This window comes from Phoca vitulina, unplaced genomic scaffold (genome assembly GCF_004348235.1).
Source record: "Phoca vitulina isolate PV1807 unplaced genomic scaffold, GSC_HSeal_1.0 scaffold16, whole genome shotgun sequence".
NCBI lineage: Eukaryota > Metazoa > Chordata > Mammalia > Carnivora > Phocidae > Phoca > Phoca vitulina.
This window is the reverse complement of record NW_022589719.1, coordinates 37,834,117-37,858,286: the sequence shown is the minus strand read 5'-3', so window position 1 is coordinate 37,858,286 and position 24,170 is coordinate 37,834,117. Positions and strand designations below refer to the sequence as shown.

Below are 24,170 nucleotides of genomic sequence, written 5' to 3'. Positions count from 1 at the left end.
GGGGGCGGGGCAGGACGGGGACTGGGGCCGGTGTGAGGCGGGGCTGGGGGCGGGGTCAGGGGCAGGCTCTGGTGCCGGGCATGGGACAGAGGGCAGGGGGCCGGGGACGAGGCCCCGGTAGGGGCAAGGGGCGGGGCAGGGGCAGGGGCCGGGGGAAGGGAGCGGGGGGTATCTCTCCCTGGGAGGCTGGCGCCCCAGCCATGCCGCGAGGTGACCACACGGTGACCATCGGGAGTCGCCTCTCCCGGCCCCCCTTCTTCCCCTCTGGTGGCCACCCTCCACCCTGGCCCTCTCCGACATCCCCCACAGTACCCGAGTAAGCGCAGTTCAGTCCTCCGCCTCAGGCAGCTTCCGTGTGGCCCCTGGACATCGAAAACCCCCGCGTAGCCGAGACCCTGGACTCTGTCCTGCCTCCAGGATCTGTGGCACCAAATTACAGCTCTCACAAGCTGGAGCCTCCCCCCTCAGAGGCAAACAGAACCCCTCCATCTCAGCGCAGGCAAGAGGAGTGGGCACCGCTGGGACTGAACAGTGTGGCCAGCGATTTTCATCACAAGGCATTTTACACTGGATACAAGCTGACAGACACCACCCACCCATCCCTAGCTGTTCCCAGCAGTTTCCTGCAGAAAACCACACAACCGTCCCCACCCCAGCTCTGCCCCTCCAGCCCCAGGACGCCCTGCCTGGCTTGTTTCCCCATTTCTGCTGCTTGAGACGCTTCTTTCTGAACTGAACTTCGTTCTCTCTCTTCCTAGTCATGTTTCCTTCTTTCTCTTCCCCATATTTCCTTTTTTTTTTTTTTTAAGATTTTATTTATTTATTTGACAGAGAGAGAGATAGCAACAGCAGGAACACAAGCAGGGGGAGTGGGAGAGGGAGAAGCAGGCTTCCCGCCGAGCAGGGAGCCCGATGCGGGGCTCATCCCAGGACTCCGGGATCATGACCTGAGCTGAAGGCAGATGCTTAACGACTGAGCCACCCAGGCGCCCCAACTTCCCCATATTTCCTGCCAGCTGACCCCCCACAGTCTTCCCAGAGAGGGCTGGAGCTGCTGTGTGTGCTGAGGCACATTATGTGCCAACTGTCACTGGCAGGTCTGCGTTCCTGGCACCCAGCTCAGCCCTGAGGACTGACTTCTGGGGTAGTGACCCTAGGTCAGGCAGAGCTCTGGAGAGGATCCCAGTCAGCTCTGCTAGGGGCCCAGGTAGCTGCTCAGTCCTAGGAATGCCAAGGAGACCCCAGCAATATCAAAGGTCTAGTGAGAAAGGCTTTCAGTCATCATTCAGTGACTAAATGAACTCCTGTTGAGTTCAGAGGTCTTCAGCGCTGAAGAACGGCAAAGTCCACTCGGGGTTCACTCTGAGCCAGCATTGCCCGAAACCCAAAAGCAGGCAGGAAGGAGGGACGGTGCAAGACCTCCACTGGGCAGGGTTCTGGGGTGTCAGGCTCCCTGCTGGTGGATGCCAAGAGGCCCTAGAACCTGGATGGAAAACTGACTTCTTCAAATGGGTACACAACTTTCAGCCACAGTAAGGTTTAGAGTGACGCATAGAATGGTCTAAGAGAATCAAAACCAGAGTGTTATCACCTACATAGTAAGTGAAACCTGAACACGTTTGGTATTTCATGTTTCAGGAACATTTGAGACAACTTGGTGTTCACCACATTCAAAATTTTAACCTATCAAATATATGAATCCTTTTTTTTTTTTTTTTAAGATTTTATTTATTTTTTGACAGAGAGAGACACAGCGAAAGAGGGAACACAAGCAGGGGGAGTGGGAGAGAGAGAAGCAGGCTTCCCGCTGAGCAGGGAGCCCGATGTGGGGCTCGATCCCAGGACCCTGGGATCATGACCCGAGCCGAAGGCAGACGCTTAACCATCTGAGCCACCCAGGCGCCCCATGAATCCTTTTTTTTATAGTATTTATTTATTTGACAGAGAGAGAGAGAGAGAGAGAGCCCAAGTAGGCAGAGAGGCAGGCAGAGGGAGAGGGAGAAGCAGGCACCTCGCTGAGCAGTGAGCCCGATGTGGGGCTCGATCCCAGGACCCTGGGATCATGACCTGAGCCAAAGGCAGATGCTTCACTGACTGAGACACCCAGGAACCCCGAATACGTGAATTCTTTTTTTTTTAATTTTTTTTTTTGTTGTTGTTTTATTTATTTATTCCTGAGGGTCAGAGAGAGAGATAGAGAGAGGCAGTGGCAGAGGGAGAAGCAGGCTCCCCACCTAGCAGGGAGCCCGATGCGGGACTCGATCCCAGGACCCTGGGATCGTGACCTGAGCCGAAGGCAGACGCTTAACCATCTGAGCCACCCAGGCGTCCCCCGAATACATGAATTCTTGAAGCACCCAAAATTTAGTTGTCAATTCAGACAAGCCAAACCACTTAAAAAGGAGGTAAGAGAATTGAATTTATAAATTCAGTTTGAAATGTTGAAAATGCTTAATGCACTGAGTTTGTAGATAGGACCAAATATTTTGACAGGTCCCTGAAAAATAACTATAAATCTGCTAGGCTTATAAAGGGAATAACAAGGTTCATGAAATTGAACTTAACAAGTTAAAAAGTTAAGTCTTGAATTTGTAACTTCAATAAATCAAATCCTAATTATTTAAATTTAATGTTAATTGGAGTATGACCCCCTTGCCCAGTCCCTAAACCCAGTGTCCAGGCCCCATTCCTGGCCCTCTTGCCTTTGAGGCAGCCCATCCTACCTGGGCTGGGTGTGGGGTACCCAGGCAGAAGTTCAGGCTCTGAATTTCAAGCCCAGGTCTGGCCCTCACACTGTCCTCCTACTTGTCTGCAGTGGGCACGGGAGGACAGAAGAGGGCAGGTATACGCCTACGTGGAGCAAGGGGAGCTGCAGGGACAAGCCCTCCTGCTGCCAACTGAACGACCCCCCCATGCTCTGGGGACACCCTCAGAGCCAGAGCACCCCACCCCAAGTGTACTTGGTCAGCCTCGCATCCCTAACCTGAGGCTGCCCCTCTGGGACAACTTCAAAAGTGTCCCTAAGTAAGGCGCTTGGCTGACTCAGTCGGCAGAGCATATGACTCTTGTTCTCAGGGTCATGAGTTCAAGCCCCATGTCGGGCGTAGAAATTACTTAAAAAAAAAGTGTCTCTAAGTAACTATGGGGAGCTCATTACACACCGCAAGAGCACTTGCACCTGGTAGCTGGAGGTGCCTGGTGGCTGTTGGAATTCTGGGGGCTAGGCTTGCACGTTCCTGGGGTGGGGTGAGGGTGGGGTGAGGGTGGGGTGTCCTCATCTCGCAAGTGGCCCTGGGCCTCTCCTTGTTGGCGAAGTCAGCACAAGACAAGGCCCTTCCCAGCAGGGGCAACCCGTGACTCATCCTATTTTAACTGGGGGAGGCCTCAGCCAGCGGTTGCCCCAAGGGCAGGGCCCAGGCCACTATCACTGTGTAATGCCACTCCTGAACCTCAAAACATTCCAGTTATGAGGCCGGAAGCACAGGAAGAGGGACACACGTCAGGATTTCCTGCTGCTGAGCCCTCCCCTGCTCACGGATGGAGACATCCTCCCTGGGTGCTGGAATAAGCAAAGTCCAGAGCAAGAAGGAAGGAGTGGGGCATACTCACATGCAGTGGAAGCTTTCAGATTTAGCTCCAGAGCCAGCACAGCAGATTTTCTGTCTGTGTCTCACGTGTGAGCCCCTGCCAGCCCATCTGGCATTGGCCGGGGTGAGGGCTGTGACCTGGGTATCATGTGCTGTCTGGTGTGTAGGTGTCCAGTGAGAGGCAAGGCCGGTGATAGGCCCCAAGGCAGGTGTCTGTGATGGGTGGGTGGCCCTGCATAGGGCTGTGTGCTTYGTGGCATCGGTGCTAGGTTTTGTGCTTCTCATCATCCCACAACCAACCTTAAAATACCCTTGTACCAAAGGGAGAGGCAGATGTGTGTGATGAGACCCAACGGGCAGAATTCCTTGGTGGTGTAGTGGGGCAAATGGTGGACCCCAGAAGGTTGTCCATGTCCCAAAGCCCAGCACCTGTGAAGGTGACCTTGTTTGGAAATAGGGTCTCTGCAGATGTGATTAAGGATCTTAGGATGAGATCATCTTGGATTTAGGGTGAGCCCCAAATCCAATGACGGGAATGCTCATAAGAGGAAAGAGGGAGATTTGAGACACACAGACACAGGGGAGGAGACCTCGAGATGACAGAGGCACAGAATGGGGTTACATAGCCCTGAGCCAAGGATGCTGGCAGCCACCAACAGCTAGAAGAGAGGCAAGGACAGAATCTCCCCCAGAGCCTCCTGGGGAACCCTCTGCTGACCCCTTCATCTTCAACTTCTGGCTTCTACAACTGGGAGAGAATCAATTTTTCTTGTTTTTAAGCCTCTGGTTTGTGGTCATGTGCTACAGCTGCCCCAGGACCGTGATGTGGTAGCGCAGGAAGGCCTGAACTGATGTTGGGGGGCATGTTTTCTTTCCTGACACCATTTTTCCCAGGCTGATCTTAACATGGACATATATTCCATCAGCTCACACTTGCTGGGTGAATACTGGCCTGGGTGGACGCCCTTGCCACAAAACACCCAATGCCATGAGGTGATGGACTGCTGGCTGGCTGCTGGCATGGTTGGTCTGGCCTTTAAGGTCACAGGGTGGGGACGCCTGGGTGGCTCAGTTGGTTGGGCATCCAACTCTTGGTTTCAGCTCAGGTCATGATCTCAGGGTCGTGAGATCGAGCCCTGTGTCAGGCTCTGTGCTCAACGGGGTGGGGGGGCTGCTTGAGATTCTCTCTCCCTCTCCCTGCCCCTCCTGCTTGTGCATGCTCTCTCTCTCTAAAATAAATAAATAAATCTTAAAAAAAAAAAAAAGTCAAAGGGTGTGGTTTTCAACAGGGAACTTAGGAAAACTGAAGTTCCTGGATCCCTGCTCTGGGGGTGAATAGGAAGCCTGATCTGGCAGCACCCTGTGGGGATAGCTGGATTTTCATAGATGTCTCTTTCACCCCTCCCCTGGTTGGTGTCACCAGCTGCATGGCTCCTGTGGGTGTTTACTGATGACTGACAATGCTTCTTAAGCCCCTCTGAGCTCCCCAGGGAGTGGATGCGAGGTGGTCTTGAAGACAAGCCACAGGGCAGGATGGGGGCGCATCTTAACATGCTTCAGGCCCCCATAGCTCCAGAAACTTCAAGGACACCGAGCCCTCAGGCGTGAGAAGAGGTGTTAACTAGGATCTTGATCGGGCGGGATGCAACAGAGCCCCCAGTCACGGTAGCTGTAGCGTAAACACGGGAGGTTTGCGGGCTGGTGCAGTGGTGAGTGGAAGGACTATTTCCACCGTCTGAGATGGAGCTCCAGTGATCAAAACCATGTTCCAAGTAGCCAAGATAGAGAAGGGGGCACAGACTCAAAATCCTGTCCCCACATGTGCTCACGTTTCAATGTTACCAAGGTGAACCATGTCTCCTAAAAGTTCACACGTTGGAGTCCCTCAGAACGTGACCTTACTTGGGTCACTGCAGATGTAATTAATTGAGTTCATGCCGGTGTAGGGCAGACCCCTTATCCAGTGTGACTGGTGTCCTTGTGAAAAGGGGAAATTTGGACACAGAGAGAGAGAGGAGCACAGAGGGAAGGCCTCGTGAGAAGACACAGGGAGAAGACAGCCATCTCCGAGCCAAGAGGGGCCTGGGCCTGATCCTCATCCACAGCCTCAGGAGGCACCAGCCCTGTCCACACCTTGACTTCTAGCTTCTAGAACTGGGAGAGAAGAAATCTCTGAATTCCTTTCTCTGCATCATATCCTGGAATTTCTGGCATCACAACCCTGTTTTAACATGGGCCCCTGGAGTCCAGCTTTCAGGCTGTTGGCTGCTCACGTTGGCTCAGCTGACCCAGATCGCTGGGTGCCCCGTGGGACAGGTCCACTCTCTCAGAATTCATCCCACACACGTTCTGCAGAGTTCCGCTGGCATAAACCTAACTTCCTGTGGTTCTCCATTCTCCTGGTGGCTAAGCCTTCCCCATTGCAGTGCGGCTTTATGTTGGGGACCTGACTCTCCCAGGTTTCAGCTGATGGGGCCAGGCCAGGGGGCTTGGAGGGAAACAGACTTTTCTCTTACATATTAACTCCTTCAAGGGATATCATTACAGCATCTTCAAGGGCGGGGACAACTTCATCCAATGTGGGAGAGGGGCCGTGGAGGCTGGCAGGGGGGCTTTTGGCAAGGAGGGGCAGGGGTCCCCAGCTTATGCCATTTACTGGACCCTACACGTGCCACACTAGCACTCCAGTGTTCCCACAAATTTGGGGAGGTTATAGATTCAACTCCTGTGGTTGTTTTGCCACAACCCAAATCCAGCCATGTGGCTTTGGGCTCAGTCTGATGGCTGTAAAAAACAAGCTCCCTGGACACGGGCAGCTTCCTGCCACCCCAAGAAGAGCAGTCAGGAGTTTGAGCCCATTACTTCCCTTCTCTAGTTGGTCTGTTTCATTCAAAACACCAGCCCTTCACAGAGTTCTTGAATTCCTCATGCTCAGCTGTTGTCCATGGCAGGGGACGTGCTTGCTTCCCAGAGCCTGGCCTTCCCCAAGCGTGTCATTCCTGGTGACCAGGTGCCCAGGACTGCCACATCCCTGTCCCTGCGCCCTGCTCAGGGCCTCTAGCCACGTCTGGACCAGACCACCAACCTCAATTTTCTGAAAGGGTCATTGTCTGCAACCCACTCCAGGGACTATGGGAAGCATCACTTGCAAAAGTGACCGGAGGGCTGGGCAGACTCAGGTGTGGGAAAGAGTCAGGACAGCCAGCTAATGGTGCAGGATTCCCCCAGACACTGTGGCCATGCTGCAGGCTCTGGGCTCCCCAGCTCTTGTTTTCTCCTTCATGATGCCAGTGGTGGGCTTGTGGCCTTACTTCCCAGTAGCCACGGATGCTGGAAAGAGACTCTCAGCTCCACCCTTGCCCCTGGAAACACAGTTGTGACCACAAGTGGCTAAAATGTGACAGATGTCCAATTCACACAACTTAAGAAATGAAAGTTTCCAAGCACCTCATACTCATAAAGGTATACTGTCCCTTGCTGAGGAGTGACCGTGGTTAGGGAGGGCTGAGTGGACTCAGGCCTGAGGTCTGATCGTAATAATGACCTGAGGGCTTGTGTGTCTGGCAAGGTGTGGGAGCTGGGAGGAAATGTGGGGTCTTTCTCATGGCTGCCTGTGTGTCTCATCAGGCTCTGGGACCCCCTCCCTAAACACACACATACTTTGGGGGAATGCCAGGAGGCTTGGGAGGCCCAGAATCAGCACTGAAAGGGGGTGGGATGTCTGTCCAGCTCCAAGCCCCTCCTCAGAGAAGCCCTCCACTTCGGCTGAGCTGCCACTCTGTCCGTGCCCCACGTGGGCCCTGCAGCCTTTGGGCATTGTCCTGTTCTGTGAGTGGCTGCTGGGGGCGGGTCAGGGTCTGCTTGGTCCGAGTCCCCTGGCGTGGCCATGGGAGGGTTATCTCCAGGTGTGGGGATGTGTTCTCTGGGGATCTCCCCTTCTCCAGGAAGCCTTCTGCTGGCCCAGCTCTTTGGAGGGTCTGGGAAGATGGTGAAATTGCTGCCTTGTAAGGATTCCAGTCTCCACAGTTCCGGTTTCCCCCAGGAGGTCTTGGAGGCCCGGAGCCTGGGTGGGGTGCCCGGTCTGTGGGAGGGGCCCGCCCCTTCCTCCTCCTGGCCAGGGTCCAGCCTGGCCTGACCCCTCACTGGGACCCGAGGAAGTGAGCCAGGGTGGGACAGAGGTCTCTTTTGTGGGTCTGGGCTAGTACCAGGTGGGGGGGGCAGATAACCCCCATCTCCCCATAAGGAGGAAGCTTCCTTTTCAAAGCCATATGGCTCCACAAAGGCGAGCTCAGCAGGGCCACCTGCTCTCAGAACAGACTCCCTGGGGTGGGGAGAGGCCTCTGCTGTGCACCGTGGAGGTTGACCCATAGGGGCAGCCCTCCCCTTTCACCCCGGGGGAGGATGCAGAGGTGGGTGGTGGCAGAATGGCAAAGGGCCTGGTTGGGCATTGAGGGATCGAAGTGTAGAGTGGGCCCTGTAGTCAGCCGGTGCTGTCACGACGTGGGGGTAGCAGTCCTTGCTCTTCACGCCTCAGTGACCCCTTTGTTAAGGAAGGGGCTGGTGGCTCTGGAAGGCGGGTGATGTGCAGCAGGCCCTCAGGGCCCCCCACGGTGGGCAGCAAGCTACCCCAGAACGTGGGCTGGGTCAAAGCCGTGGAGGGCGCAGCTGGGCAGGGTCGTGTGGGGGTCGTCTGGGGAGTCCGGGGACACGAACCCAGGGCTCCCAAAGCGGCCCGTCACACCCGTCTCCCTGCAGGGGGCGTTCCCGCGCCTGCCTTTACGCCCCCGCGCTCGACGTGCTCGTGCCCGCGCCGCCCGCCGCAGCGCGAGCGAGCGTGCGCGTGCACGTGACAGCGAGCGTGTGTGCGTGCGCGCGCGCGCGCGGCGGCGGCGGCCCTGAGAGCGGCGCTCTGAGCCTGAGGCGGCTCCGGCTGAGGCGGCTCCGGCTGTGGCGGTAGCGACCCGCTTCCCGCTCCCCGCTCCTCCTCCGGGCCCGCCAGCCCAGCCGCTCTCTGGGGCACGAAGATGCCAGCCGTGTCGAAGGGGGACGGGATGCGGGGTCTGGCGGTCTTCATCTCCGACATCCGCAACTGTGAGTGGCCGCGACGCGGGACCTGGCCTGCGAGGGGCGGGGGTGCGGGGCGGGGTCCCGGGTGCGGACCCGGAGGGCGGGGGTCAGGGAGCGCGGGGCGGAGCGGGGTCCTGCGTGCGGACCTGGAGGGCGGGGGTCCGGGGGCGCAGGCCCGAGTGCGGGGATCCCGGGTGCGGACCTAGAGGGCGGGGGTCCAGGGGCGCAGGCCGGAGGGCGGGGTGGGGGTCTCGGGGGCTTAGGCTCAGGGTGCGGGGGTGCGGGGCGGGGTCCCGGGTGCGGACCCAGAGGGCGGGGGCCAGGCGCGCAGGCAGGGGCTGCGAGGGTCCCGGTTGGGGACCTAGAGGGCGGGGGTCCGGGGGCGTGGGTGTGGGGGTGCGGGGCGTGGTTCTGGGTGCGGACCCAGAGGGCAGGGGTCAGGGGGCGCAGGTCGGGGGTGCGAGGGACCTACGCGGCGGGGGAGGAGGGCGCAGGCCTCTGGGAGGCAGGGTCGGGGGCTCTGACTGGGGCCTGCGGGTCAGGGAGCAGTGGGACAGGGGTTGCGGGGTGCAGGGTGCAGGGCGGGCGGTGTTCTCCACCCGCGTGGGGGGCTGTGGCATCGTCGACCGGGTTCTGGCGAAGGACCCCCCCCCCCAGCATGATGTCATCTCGAGCACACTGCTCGTCTTTCTAGTAATGGAGCATTTAACCCAGCGTTTTCCAAAATAGCATGGATTTTCACTTTGGGAGTGGGAACAGCTCTGCCCGGGTTCTGGTGGCTTATTACGCCCTATTTAAAATGACTCATTCCCCGAGGGAATCCAGACACCGGGGCGGTAGAGGGTGGGATGGCTTTGGGGTGACTGCTCTGGCTGCTGTGTGCGTTCTCAGGGACACGTGTGTCTCCTCACAGTGGAAAAAATCCACACCAGAAGGGAATCAGGCTAGGAGGCTGGTGGGGGCAGCGAGGGTCCACCAATAAGTCTGGCTTGGTCTGTAGAGAAACTACCGTGTTCAGAGAACGTCCTTTTTATTTTATTGGAGAAATTGAACACAAAACCAGTTTCCCATCTGGTGCGTTTTATTTATTTTTTTGTTATCCACCAGATAGTTGACTGATTTTTATTACCTTAGGTTTAATGTATATTTTGAAGAATGTAACTTCACCTGCTGGTTAGATGCTGTTGTGTTGAGCCTCCCCCTGAACCCCTCACTTCCTTAGACTGGAGGACCCGGATGCCAGCCTGGTTCTCCCCCAGACTGTGGAAGCTTAGATCTTCTGTCCCTCTCCTTCCTGTGCGAGAAACCAAGAGATCCATGTGGTAACGCTCTCAGATCGGAGCTTTTACAAGTAGGCAGTATTCTTTTTCTTTTCCTTCCTTTGCTATTTAATGTGATTTCCAAGGCAGTAGCGCTCGTAATTAGAATGCATCTTGTAATGCTAAGTGTTTGTGTGCTAGTACTGCAGGGGAGCCCTTGGCCAAAGGGTTAACAGCCTTAAATTAGGAGTGATGTCAGTCCTTCCATTTTGGAAGGAAAAATGCAGTGGGCAAGAAAGACATCGAGATCGAAACCCATTTTCTTGGACAGCCAGTCACCTGCATATTAGACATGTGTCCTGTGCTAGGTCTGCATTCGAGTGGAAGGTAGGTACCTGCCACATACTGAGGACTCAGCAGATACCTGTTGACTGACTGTAGAGCAGGCTTTCTCCACCCCCACACTGTTGAGAGTGGGGCCAGTCATTTGTTGTGCAGAGCTGTCCAGTGGTGGTGGATAGCAGCATCCCTGGCCTCTACAACGAGATGCCTCCGTTGTGACAACCAAAAAAATATGTCCAGACATTGTCCTATGGGGCAAAGTTTTCTTTGGTTGAGGGCCACTGGTATGGACCAGCAAAAAAGACAGTCTCCTTCCTGAAGGAGCGTAAGGAGGAAGGGGTGCCTCGTCCTTCTTGGGGACAGGTCTCTGTTTATTATGTCCCCTTCCTCAGAAACACCTTTCCGACCTCGCTGTGCCCTTACCTTTGTCAGTCATAATGCTTCGCTTCTCCTTCAGAGCAGTGTCGTGGGTTTGTGGCACTGTGCCCTCACTGCACTGTAAGCCCCGTGTGGGCACCACATCTGTCTCGTCATGTCACTCCTCCACTCCTCCACTGCTTGCACAGCGTCTGGCATGAGACATGTGCCCAGTAAATGAATAGATGAGTGAGCTAGAGAGGACTTCATAGAAGATGATTTTGTCTAAAGGGCACTGCAGGTAGGGAGCCCAGATGTGCCTGGAGCAGCAGGGAATTAGTTCTAAGCACATGTGGGCCGATGCCTGCAGATGGGGTTGGAAAGCTGACCCTGGCCAGAGCCGGTCTGATCTTAACCCCTGTGGGGCAGGGAGAGGGGTCCCTGCGTCCCCTTTTCCCTGCCGACTTCTGATTTTGTGTGCTTAAAGTTTCTTGTTGTGAGTGTGATGGATGTAGCTAGGCTCTGTGCAGAGAGGACACTGAGCTGGCAAGGGTCTGGACCCTGACTGCCTCTCACCTGCTTCACGACCCAAAGCCAGTGGCCACTGAGCTTCAGGTTTCTCAGCTGATGGAGAGGGGTGGATTTTGAGCTAGAGTATCACTAAAGTCTGTTTCAGCTCTAAAATTGCAGCTCTCGGGGCGCCTGGGTGGCTCAGTTGGTTAAGCGGCTGCCTTCGGCTCAGGTCATGATCCTGGAGTCCCGGGATCGAGTCCCGCATCGGGCTCCCTGCTCAGCGGGGAGTCTGCTTCTCCCTCTGACCCTCCCCTCTCTCATGCTCTCTGTCTCATTCTCTCTCTCAAATAAATAAATAAAATCTTAAAAAAAAAAAAATTGCAGCTCTCTTTTACCTTTTGAACTAGTTTCTTAAATTTCCCTCTTTAAGGCCTTCAAGAGTGGGCTCTGCATCTCTTTGCACCTCATATAAGTTGTTCACTTCAGATGACTGGCTGGGAACATTGCTCCTCTTAGCATAGGCAACAGTGAATATGCTCCAGGATTTGAAAAGGTGCTCCTGACATGCGGTCTTCCTCAAGCCTGTAGCTTTTGTGGCTCAGGTAGCAAACTAATTCAGTGCCTCATAAAATTAACTTGATTCTTTTTGATTAACTTCAACCCAGGGCCACTGAATTTGGCTAATGTGAGTTCAGTGTGTGAGAGCCAATGAACCGTTTCTTTCTTTTTTTAAATTGGTATTTAAAAAATCCTAATCCTTTTATTTAGTCCCAATTTTTAAATAATTCTTTGTTTTGATATATAGATTAGTAAGAAGTTGCAGAGAAATGGACAGGGAGGTCCCAGCACCCTTCACCACATCTCTTCAGAGGGGGATTTCTTGCCTAACAGTACAATTTCAACACCAGGAAACTGACGTTGGTACATTCCACAGGGCGTATTCACATTTTATCAGTTTTACCTAACACTGGTGTGTGTGTGTGTGTGTGTGTGTGTGTGTGCAAGTCTTTGTACTTTTATCACATGTAGCTTCGTGTAACCCCCACATTAATCAAGATATAGAGCTGTTCCATCGTCACAAAGCCCCCTTGTGTTACCCCATATAGCCAACCTACCCACCCCCAGTTACTAGTCTGTCCCCCGTCTCTACATAACATCTCAAGGGTGTTGTGTGAATGGGATTGTACAGTCTGTCGAGATTGGCTTTTCTCACTCAGCACAATCCCCTTGAGGTCCATCCAGACTGTTGCATTGATATCATATCCAAGTGATGGATTTTTTTTTTTTAAGATTTATTTATTTGAGAGAGCGTGCACACACGCGCTCGTGTGCATGCACATGCACACACAAGCAGGAGGGGCGGAGGGGAGAGGGAGAGAGAGAATCTCAAGCAGGCTCCACACCCAGCGCCCTGCCCCGACGTGGGGCTCGTTCTCACCACCCTGAGATCATGACCTGAGCCGAAACCAAGAGTCTGACCCTCAACTGACTGAGGCACCCAGGCACCCCTCAAGTGATGAGTTTAAAGAGAATGAAAGAACTGCTGAAATTGAGAAAATAATAGTTATTTGCTATTCATTTATTTTGGAACTTTTGTTTACTTTTACACATGTGCTTTATTGGCAGACATATATAACGTAATTAATGCACGTCTTTATTCATTGCCATTGACATGTCAATGCTACAACAGTGTTGAGAATATAAAACACTGGTGAAAATGTCAGACTCGGAATTGACTGCAAAATAATCAAGACTGCTATGAAAGAGAAGTACTAGGTCTTCATTCTTAAGAGACCAGTCATGTTGCCAGTGGGCAGGAAATTGCCATTTATTCCTCCATGCACGAGGTGGCGGGGGCTGGGGCTGTGCAGATGGGTTAGGGCACTTCCATCATGCTTGGAGGCATTTTATTTAATCCCTTCAGGCACTCACTCAAATGTAGGGAAACAAGTGGAGAGATGTAATTAGCTATTTGGCAAAAACCAAATTTCCCATGTTCTTGGAGAAAGCATGCAGTTTTGCTGCAGGTGTGGTGATAAACTAGTAGAGTAAGTATCAGTGCTCTCTTCATTGTGTTGGTCACAAAACTTTGTCCTTTCTGTTTTGTTAACTTTGTTGAAATTGGGCATCCCTTTGAATTATATTTTAGCATGACTAAAGTTTAAAACACTTATTTGTTCATAAAATTCCATTTGTTATGAGTCATAAATTGGATGTGGAGAACCAACATAAAATTTTAATTCAGCTTAAGTGTCAGTGTAGGAAATTAAACATAAAGTTGGTACTTGATTTTCCTGAGTGATAATAAAGATCAGAATCAGAGTTTGTCAGTCTGCTTTTTAACTTTTAAAGTTCTTAAAAAAAATTAAGGTTCATTTTAGTCTTGACTGGACATTTAAAAAATGCTGACTTTTTGAAAAAGAATGCTCTTCTTGCATATTTTCTTTTGCACTCTTCTGCATAATTTATATTCTTTAGAAACGGATTTAGGAAGTGTGTGACAGAGAGTAAAAGGAGGGACGAACCACCATGCTGGGGGAGGAAGGAAGTCTTTGATCCAGGTTGAATTTTTCTGCCAAGGTTGGTGGTTACTGCTTCGAGGAAATACTTATGTATTCTTCCCTGTTTCCCTTCTGGCTCCTCTGAAGAGGGGGGGTATCCCTCTGTTTCTTTTATGACAAGTTGAAATGTCCTGGTGATAAGTATATTCTCATGCCAGATACTTAGCATTACTTCTCTTTCCTCTTAAGATGATTTTTATTCTGTTGTTTTGGCAACAATATGTGTCAGGATTTTGTAGTTGCAGAATTATTGGAAAGCCTGTCTTTGTGAGATTAAATAGCATTTCCTTGGCTTTTAAAAAATCGAATAGAGTCAGAGCAGAGGGGGGGATTCCAGTGTGATGGTGCCCCCAGAGAAGGTGGCTCTCTGGTGTGAGCTCCTGAGTGGGCGGTGGGGCTCTGAGCACCTTGGAATTTCTCAGCCCTGAGGCTATCTTCCTTAGCTCAAATTTCAAAGCTTATAAGACTCCCAAAACGAAAAGTCTTTTTTGTAAGTCTTCGGTGAACTCATTTGGCAAAAGCACAGCCACGAAGCTCTGTGTGGTCTCCCTCCTGCGTGAGTGTTCGCAAGTGTGTGCTTCCAGGACACAATGACCGTGTGCTGTGCTTCATCCTAAAGTCTGAGCAGTTCTGGATTCTGGGATACATTGGGCCTCGGGTTTTGGGTAAGAGATGGCATCTGCGCCTGTTATGTGAAATTTGTGGGGTTCAGAGAAATAGAACATGTGGTCCCAGTCTCCCTGAAGAGTTTGCAGACAAATGGGGAGATGAGTTCTTGCCAGTGCATTTATCTTTATTGAGCACCACCTGTATTCGGGACTCTTGAATGCAGAATAAGGGGAATAAGCAGTCGTCAGGTGGACAAGATGAGTCCTTGCCCTGAAAGCAAGGTGGGGAGGTCCTAGAGGGCAGACGGAATACTAGAGGAACACCAGGTGCTCAGGCATCTACAAAAGGTAGTTCTAAGTCAGACTTTGGAATGTTTCATATTTACCCTTGACCTTGTTGAATATTTTTTTTTTTGTCAAAGCGTGTCTGGTCCATTCCCTCCCTGGATCCAGTGTGATGAAATGAATGTCGGATAGAAACATAGGAATGGCACCCCTGCTGTCCTCTTTTCATTTTGGTCAGCACAGGGGTTTGATACCGACACCTCAAGTTTGATGGGGCGCCTGGGTGGCTCAGTCGGTTGAGCCTCTCCCTTTGGCTCAGGTCATGATCTCGGGGTCCTGGGATCGAGTTCCACGTTGGGCTCCTGGCTCAGCTGGGGAGTCTGCTTCTCCCTCTCCCTCTGCTGTTCCCCCTGCTTGTGCGATCTCTCTCTCACACAAATAAAAAAATAAAATCTTAAAAAAAAAAAAGAAACCACAAGCTTGAGAGTTAGAAAGTTGATGGTTTCTGTCATCTTCCAGAGCAGTATGAAGTAGATTAAATAATTTTGCCCTCACCTTAACAAAATGAAAGATACTCTTTTTTTTTTTTTCTTTTGAAGATTTTATTTATTTAGTTGACGGAGAGACAGCCAGAGAGGGAACACAAGCAGGGGGAGTGGGAGAGGGAGAAGCAGGCTTCCTGCTGAGCAGGGAGCCTGATGCGGGGCTCGATCCCAGGACCCTGGGATCAGGACCCTGGGATCATGAGCTGAAGGCAGACGCTTAATGACTGAGCCACCCAGGCACCCATGAATGATACTCTTAAGAAAATAGAAATGAACAGTTTTCAGTAGGTCTTGTGATGTCTAAGATTTAGATTATAAAACTGCATTTACTGATTCTGGCATTGGCCATTTTCAAAATAACTGACTTTTGTTGACATGGTTGAAATTTCATGAAAAGTTGTATGTGCCATTTGCTTATGGGAAGTTCAGGGCAGATAGGTTCAAGTGGGAGTTCCCACAGAGAGGTGGGAGCTGAGGCTGAGCGATAAGATTAGCTCTTGCACTCCGTGGTGGAGAGGGCCGAAAGGGTTTAACCACGGTGCATGGGATAAATAGCAGGCAAGGAGGAAGTGGCCTTGTTTTAAAATAGTGCCCTGGTGACTGAGTTGGGAAGAAGACCAAGAAGAGTGTGGGGACGGTGAGATGCAGGGGTACGCAGTGCCAGAAAGGGAGAGGAGAGTCCTAACCTTGCCCAAAGTGTTGTGACTGCTCCTAAGATGCAGTTTAAACTTGTGGTGACACTCTGGTTCCTGCCTGCCTTCACACATCACTTCCTGCCAACTCTTCATTCTTTTTCCTTCACTGTTATTGGCAAAGAGGATTAGGACTGTGGCCCACAATCATCTAATAATGAGAGTGTGGGAAGCGGAGTTAGGAAAATTCTGTGGGAGTTGGGAGCCACCAGGTGGGAAGGTGGGAGGCACATCAGGTGGGGGGATGGGGCCTGTGGTCTGGCCCTTGGAGTTTGTATCTGTGTTAGTGGGGGTGCAACAGGTTGGAGAGGGCAGTGATGTGCCCCACAAGGAGAGGAAGGTCTTTGCAATGAGGCTGAGACCCACTCCCTTGCCAGGTTCTGGCCCCAAATAGCTCCCCCAGCTTCCTGCTGCCTCAGGAAATGGGGCCTTGAGTGAATGACTCTGCTGGATATGTTCGTTTAGGGAAACAAACATTTCTGCCTGGTGGTTTGGGTCAGATTCTGATACTGTTTCCTTTTCTTTCTCACCTTTGCAAATTGTGGCTCTGTAGAGTCTGGAGTCTTCCTTTTTTAAAATTTAATTTAGTTTATTTATTTTTAAAGATTTTATTTATTTATTTGACAGAGAGAGATAGCAAGAGAGGGAACACAAGAAGGGGGAGTGGGAGAGGGAGAAGCAGGCTTGCTGCGGAGCAGGGAGCCCGATGTGGGGCTCAATCGCAGGACCCTGGGATCATGACCTGAGCCGAAGGCAGACGCTTAACCGACTGAGCCACCCAGGCACCCCGGAGTCTTCCTTTCTGCCCCAAATTTGAACCCAGTGAGAGCTGTGGTGCTTTTGTGTATCCCTTGTATTCTGGATGTTTCCCATTTACCTTGTCATGTGCCCCAGGATTTGTTGTCTGTATAGCTAAAAGTGTGGAGATCAGCATCCAAGTTGTGTTGCCTGGTTTTTGTTGTGCATCCTAAGGTGTTTTCCTTGCTTTTAAAATCCCTTCTGGTGGCAACTCAAGAGTGTAATGAGGATTAGTTATTTAGTATACCTAAAGCACTTGGAGCTCCTTAGGGCGGGCAGTGCTGTATTGGGATTTGCATTTTGCTTTTTTTGTGGCCCACCTGCCTTCATGTGATGTGGTTGAGAGAGCAATTACATGTTTCTAGTAGAGTTTAAAAAGCATTGAGAAAGGATACTCAACTGATGCTGTTTTAGAAGACTATTCAACCGATAGAAAAAATAGAGCAGGAAAACGAGTATTTTGGAACACTTTTTTTTTTTTTTAAGATTTTACTCATTTATTTGACAGAGAGAGATGGAGAGCGAGCACAAGCAGGGGGAGCAGCAGGCAGAGGGAGAAGCAGGCTCCCCACTGAGCAGAGAGTCCGATGTGGGGCTCGATCCCAGGACCCTGAGATCACGATCCGAGCCAAAGGCAGATGCTTAACCAACTGAGCCACCCAGGCACCCCAGTTTTGGAACACTTTTGGGCTGCATTTATCGCTACTGAAAAATACAGTTCTGTGCTTTTTTTTTTTTTAAGATTTTATTTACTTATTTGAGAGGGAGAGTGAGTGAGAGAGAGAGAGAGAGCGCACACACGAGCAGGGGGAGGAGCAGAAGGAGAGGGAGAAGCAGGGCTAGACCCCGGGACTCCAGGATCATGACCTGAGCCGAAGGCAGACGCTTAACCGACTGAGGCACCCAGGCACCCTCCCCCCCACCTTTTTTTTTTTTTTTTATGTCAGGTACAACACAACCAGATCAGAGCCTGAGTTTGAACCTTGTGCCTATGAGAATCAGAGTCCTCTGTGATTGCGTTCATGCTGGGCTGTGCCAGGGGATGTGGTGGTCATGCTTCCATCCACAAGTCTTCAGTAGGCCTTTCTTCCATAGGACACATTCCTCACAATCTCAGTTATTTCTTTTAATTGGCTTGTAGCTTCTGTTCGTGTAATTATCTTTTTAAAACTTTTGTTGCCTTATTATTTAACCACAATTAGAGTTGTCCTTCCATAACGTAGTACATCTAGATTTCCCAAATGCTGAGAATGTGGAGAAGAGGGAGGTGGGAAGGTGATTGTCTGAGGGTCCGTTTGTGCCAAGTTGTTCAGTTCCTGAGGCCTGGCCTTTTTGAGATTGTCATCCACGGGATGGAGGTGTGGGCCTCTTGCACAGAAGCTGGTCACAGAGGGACAGGAGATGCTCTTCTGTTGGGTGCTGATGTCTGATGGATATTCTCTAATGCAGCATTTGCTGTAGATGTAATTTAAATCTGTTTAATATTAAGTAGTTAAGAAAACAAAGTTCTTCATACAGTGTTCTTATTGTTTTGCTCTACTTTTGGTGCAACCCCAAGAGTGAAGTGTATTTTGAAGGTATATATTTCAAAATTTATTTAATTTTCTGGATTGTTTCCTTTTTTTTTTTTTTTTTAAGATTTTATTTATTTATTTGACAGAGACACAGCGAGAGAGGGAACACAAGCAGGGGGAGTGGGAGTGGGAGAGGGAGAAGCAGGCTCCCCGCGGAGCAGGGAGCCTGATGCGGGGCTCAATCCCAGAACCCCGGGATCATGACCTGAGCTGAAGGCAGACGCTTAACGACTGAGCCACCCAGGCGCCCCTGGATTCTGTTTTCTGATGTAATTGTACAATTCATTTGTTCGTTCATTTGACAAATCTATTGAGGGCCTGCTATGTGCCAGGCATTTTTCTGTTCTAGGCACCGGGGATTCAGTGGTTAACCAAATGGACAAAATTCCTATACTTTCAGAACTTAAATTCTTGGGGCGCCTGGGTGGCTCAGTCATTAAGCGTCTGCGTTTGGCTCAGGTCATGGTCCCAGGGTCCTGGGATTGAGCCCCGCATCGGGCTCCCTGCTCGGCGGGAAGTCTGCTTCTCCCTCTCCCACTCCCCCTGCTTGTGTTCTCTCTCTCACTGTGTCTCTCTCTATCAAATAAATAAAATCTTTAAAAAAAAAAAAAGAACTTAAATTCTTGTGAGAGTAGACAGACAAAATAAATGAGAAAAACATGTATCTATCTTCATCCATTCATCTTTTTGTTGATCTGTTGTGGAGAAAAAGCAGGGAAGAGGAACAGAGAGTAGGGAGGGTTCTCAATGTCAAAGGATGTGGTCATGTCAGGTAGCCTGGAGAAGGTGTATTTTTTTTTTAAAGATTTATTTATTGGGGCGCTTTGGTGGCTCAGTTGGTTAAGCGTCTGCCTTGGGCTCAAGTCATGATCCCGGGGTCCTGGGATTGAATCCCGTGTCAGACTCCCTGCTCACTGGGGAGCCTGCTTCTACCTCTCCCTCTGTCCCTCCCCCTGCTTGTGCTCTCTCTCTGTCAAAATCCCAATTTTGAGAAAGTGTGAGCGGGAAGGGGCAGAGGGAGAGGGAGAGAGAATCCTAGGCAGACTGCCTGCTGAGCCTGCAGTCCGAAGTGGGGTTCCATCTCCGTGCAGGGTTCCATCTCGAGACCCTGAGATCATGACCTGAGCCGAAACCAAGATTCAGACGCTTAACTGACTGCACCACCCAGGCGCCCTGCATATCTGTAATTTTTTATTGGATGCCAGACATCGTGAATTTCACCTTGTCAGTCCTGAATATTGTTGTGTTTCTTTAAATATCCTTGAGCTTTGTTCCGGATGAAGCTGAGCTACCTGGAAACCATTTGATTCTTACAAGGAGGGCCCAGAGCAGCCTTTAGTCTGGGGCTGATTTCACCCCACTCTTGAGGGGTAGTGCTCCTTCTCAGAACTCTGCTCCATGCCCTGTGTTTTATGAGGTTTCCCTCTGGCTTGCTGGCCCTGTGCTACCTTCCATGGTTTACCCTCTGGCTTCTTTCCAGTGGCTCTTCCACAGCCTCAGCAGCTTCCTGTCTTGCTTGGGCAGATCAGTAATGAGACCAAGACGCCAGGACTCCTCTGCAGCTCTCTGGCACTCTGCTCTCCCTGCCGCAGGCTCTATTCCAGTGTTCTGCCCCGCACGTTCTAGCCTCCTTGGTCTGTCTCCTCACTTTAGGGAGACCTTAGGGCTCTGTGTGGGGTCCGCTCCCCAAGCAGTAAGCTGGAGCAGTGGTAAGGCTCATCTTGTTTGTTTTCTGTCTCTCAGTGATCACTCTTGTCCATAGTCTGTTATCCAGTTTCTGAAAACTATTGTTTTGTCTAAGTTTTTAGTTGCCTGAGGTGGGAAGGTAAATCATGTCCCTGTTTAAGTCACCATTAGGTTTTGGGGAGAGACGTTGAATCTGCAGTTGGATATCCAAGACTGGAATTCAGAGAAGAGGTCTGAGCTAGAGGTAAAAATACAGGGGCATTCCTTATAGGTGTTGTTTAAAGCCATGACGCTGGGAGCTCACCGAGGGAGTGAGTGGAAATCATCAGAGCATAGCTCTCACTCCTATAGCTTTACTGTGTGCCTGGCATGCTTCCAAGCCCGCTACCTTCATTTACATATATGATTGTCATGATAATCCTTTATAGTAGGTACTCTGGTCTTCCCTGTTTCAGAGATGAGGAACCTGAGGCCCTGAGCCCAAGGCCACGTGACTGCCTATGAAGTGGTAAAACAGGGATTCAGACACAGGCTACCTGGCTCCAGGTCTTCCCAAGCACAGTGCTGGCCCAGCTCTCTAGGAAGATGGCTGGAGCTCCAGGCATGCAGACCTGAAGCAGTCAGGGAGAGACATGTCCAGGTGGGAAGAGCACAGGTCAGTGAGGGGGAAGTAGTCTGGTGGGTCACTTGAGTGGGCTGAGCAGAAGTGAACCTTGGGGTAGTTTAAGGGAGAATAATTGGGAAACGTGAGTGTCAACCCTCAAGGACTTTACCCTCTGTAAAGAGGAGGGAAAGGAGATGGTGACTGCAGGATGCAGAGGGCATGTTAGCTCTCTCTTGCTGCTGTGACAAGTTAACACAGATTTAGCAGCCTAGACCGGCACTCCTGTGCTATCTCGTGTTTGTAGACAGAAGCCATGCAACGGCCTGGCTCAGCAGGGTCCTCTGCCTAGAGTCTCACAAGGTGGAAATCAAGGTGTCTCTTCTGGAGACTCTGGTGGTGAAGCTGCTTCCAATCAGTCCTTGTAGCGTGGGGCTGAGGTCCTCTTTCCTTGCTGGCTCACCTCCTAGAGCCTGCCCACATTCCTCCTCAAGCCTCCCATGAGGCCCCTCCAGCGAATCCCTCTCAAAATACGGATCCCTCTCAGAATAGGATCTCTCCGACTTCTCAGCTCATCTCTTGCCTCTAGGCAGAAAGAGTTCTCTGCTTTTAAGGGCTCATGTGATTAGATTGGGCCCATCTGCATGATCCAGGATATATCCCCTATCTTAATTACATCTGCAGAGTTCCTTTTGCCATGGAAGATATCCTCCAAGGTCCTAGTATTAGGGTGTGGGCATCTTTGCAGATGGAGTGGTGGGGTGGTGGTGGTATTCTGCTTATCACAGGGGGTCAAAAAAAATTTTTTTTTTTAATTCTTTTTTTTTTTTTAAAGATTTTATTTATTTATTTGACAGGGAGAGACAGTGAGAGAGGGAACACAAGCAGGGTGAGTGGGAGAGGGAGAAGCAGGCTTCCCGCCGTTTAATTCATTTGTTCATCAGTTCACTCAGTGCCAGTTTTGCACAGTGAGCAAAACAGACAAGAATATCCTCATGTGGCTTACATTCTAGTGAGGTAGACATAAGTCTAATACAGAGTGCGTTGCATACTACATCAAGGGGAAACAAGGCAGGAACAGGGAATTGCAGTTTTGATAGTGCAGCTGGGGGTCAGGCAGACCCTGCAGTGCTGGTGGACAGTGTGGCTGGACTAAGAATTGGGGAGAGAGCCTGGGACATGGAGTTGGGTGCAAGGGGCAAGGGAGATGATGGGGATCTTGTAGGCTCTTCCGAGAGCTCTGCCTTTCAGCCTGAGATATGGGTGGAGCCAGTGGGGGGTGGGTTGGCGGTGAGCAGAGAAGGGGCTTACCTTTGGGAAGAATTAACTGATTGTGGTGTTGGGAAGAGGAGGGCAGGGAAGCAGGCAGAGCTCTCAGGAGGCTCTGAACCAGGTGAGGAAGGCGAGGACTCCTGGGTGGTGGGGGAAGTAGAGCATGTTTGTAGGCTGCTGGGAAAGAGAAAGAAGGGCCAGGGAAAAGGTGGAGGCGTGGAGAAAAGCTGAGGAGCAGGGGGCGGTGGTGTGAGTGATTGCTTGAGTGCTGTCGGGGGAGCGGGCTTACTGGTGCCAGTGAGGGGAGTGAGGGAGGGGCTAGTGGGGGTAGAGGGGAAGCTGTGAGGTGGCGGTTTAGGAAAGAGGGGCAGGACCTCCCTGGGCTCCACGTGCCAGGCTAGCGATTCGGTGTGTGGTTTCACCAGGCACACTCAGCTCTCCAGGCTGTATGTGGTGCCAGTTGGCCAAGAATTGGATTCAGCAGGGAGGGTTTTTGCCAGGCAAGGGCACAGACGGAGAAGCAGGGTCAGGACTTAGTGATGGGATTGAAGCTGGCTGAGAGGGGGTGAGGATGGGGAAGGGGGGCAGAGAGAGAGAAAGAGAAAGAAATCATAGGTCCTGGGGTCAGGGTGGCTAATGGGCGTCAGAAGAGTTGGCTTACCTGATTGGGCTGAAAGGTTGGGGCTGGTAGGACACCTGCAGTGGAGCATGCATAGGAGGGTGACTATTGGAGGGGTGGCCGTGGCGGGGACCAGATCGTGCGAGGAGCTGAGGTCAAGGCCAGAGGGTTGTGTGGGGGTCATGTGCATGGACATTCATCACCAACGGTGGTGATCCTAGCATGGCAGGGAAGGAGGTAGTGTCATAGTAAGTAATTGGGCAAGTCTTCCCAATTGTGTGCATTTTTGTTATTTTCTTGTCTAATCTTGTCCTAAATGTTTTACAAAGTTACAAAAAAGTTAAAATCAAGAATGTAGTTTAAGAAGTTAATTAAAAAATACTTGACGTCTGCCTCATCTCCCCATTCCTAAACCTCAATTATTTTCATTTTACAGCCATTTTTTCTCATATTTACTTTTAAAATATGTAATTACTAAATCACATGTTATACCATTTATGGGTGATTAGTTATGATTTATTGACTTTTTACTGTGGAAGATGAGGATTTAATTTACCTGAGCTTTCCTTCTCTCATTCTCTAACGTGCCACGATATTTTATTTAATTAATGTATAGCATTTATTTTTTTATTTTTTTTAAAGATTTTATTTATTTGACAGAGAGAGACACAGCGAGAGAGGGAACACAAGCAGGGGGAGTGGGAGAGGGAGAAGCAGGCCTCCCCTGGAGCAGGGAGCCCGATGTGGGGCTTGATCCCAGGACCCTGGGATCACGACCTGAGCCGAAGGCAGACGCTTAACGACTGAGCCACCCAGGTGCCCCAATGTATAGCATTTAACTAAATATTTGAAAGAATATCTGAAAATATTCCCAGCTGAGAATAATAGTTCTTTTTTTTAAAAAAAATAATAGTTTTTTAAAAAGATTTTATTTATTAGAGAGAGAGTGTGAGCATGAGCAGGAGGGGAGGAGTGGAGGGAGAGGGAGAACCAGGCTCCCCACTGAGCAGGGAGCCCGACATGGGGCTCAATTCCAGGACCCTGAGATCATGACCTGAGCTGAAGGCAGACGCTTAACCGACTGAGCCACCCAGGAACCTCAGTAGTTCAGCTTTTAATGTCTTTGGTGTTAATGATTGCCTTTGTGCTTTTGTACTTTTACTTTTTTTAAAAGGTTTTATTTTTAAGTAGTCTCTACATGCTTTGTGGGGCTCGAACTTACGACCCCGAGATCAGGAGTCACGTGCTCCACCGACTGAGCTGGCCCAGCGCCCTGTACTTTTGTACTTTTTAATGCACCTTTTGCCTTTCAGCCCTAAGCTTCTGAACATGACTGTAAGATCCCCCTTCAGGAGGTTGGACACAGCAGGTGTCTCTCAGCCCCTTCTTTCCATGTTGGGCATGTCCTTCGTGGAGTGATCAGTTCTGCTGGCGTCTGGACAGGTTATTTTTGCTCATGCTGCCCTCCTGGAACTTCGCTTCACCATAGTCCCGAGGGTCTTGTCTCTGGCTGGACCTCTGTTCTTTGGAGTCCTCGCTCTGGGCTTGTGCTCGTTTGTGCTCGGTCAGAGTGTATAGCAAGTAAAATTCTTTTGTATTTTTTACCTTTGTACTTAATTGAGAATTTGGCTCTGGTAGAATTCTAGCTGGAACTAACTTTTCCTCAGTTTTGAGGTCCTGGCTGTGTTCTAGGTTTCTAGCGGTCTGCAGTGTTAAGATGCCGTGCCCGGGGAGTGGCGTGTGGTGACCTTTTTCAATCTGGAAACTCATGTCCTTTCGGTTTGGGGAAGTGTTCTTGTTTTAT

The 24,170-nt window shown here is 50.9% G+C and overlaps 2 protein-coding genes across 3 annotated transcripts in view; one reads left to right on the top strand and one right to left on the bottom strand.

Moving 5' to 3' along the window:
• CHID1 (chitinase domain containing 1) overlaps nucleotides 1-515 on the bottom strand; it is a 27,500-nt gene extending 26,985 nt beyond the window's left edge. Inside the window, exon 1 of the mRNA XM_032414614.1 lies at nucleotides 313-515. The gene's annotated coding sequence lies outside the window, so the exon portion shown is untranslated. The remainder of the gene's footprint in view (nucleotides 1-312) is intronic.
• A 7,935-nt stretch (nucleotides 516-8,450) lies between these two features.
• AP2A2 (adaptor related protein complex 2 subunit alpha 2) overlaps nucleotides 8,451-24,170 on the top strand; it is an 87,130-nt gene continuing 71,410 nt past the window's right edge. For both annotated transcript variants that reach the window (XM_032414612.1, XM_032414610.1), the window contains exon 1: nucleotides 8,451-8,678. In XM_032414612.1, the coding sequence (XP_032270503.1) occupies nucleotides 8,612-8,678 (67 nt within the window). In that variant the 5' untranslated portion in view covers nucleotides 8,451-8,611. The remainder of the gene's footprint in view (nucleotides 8,679-24,170) is intronic.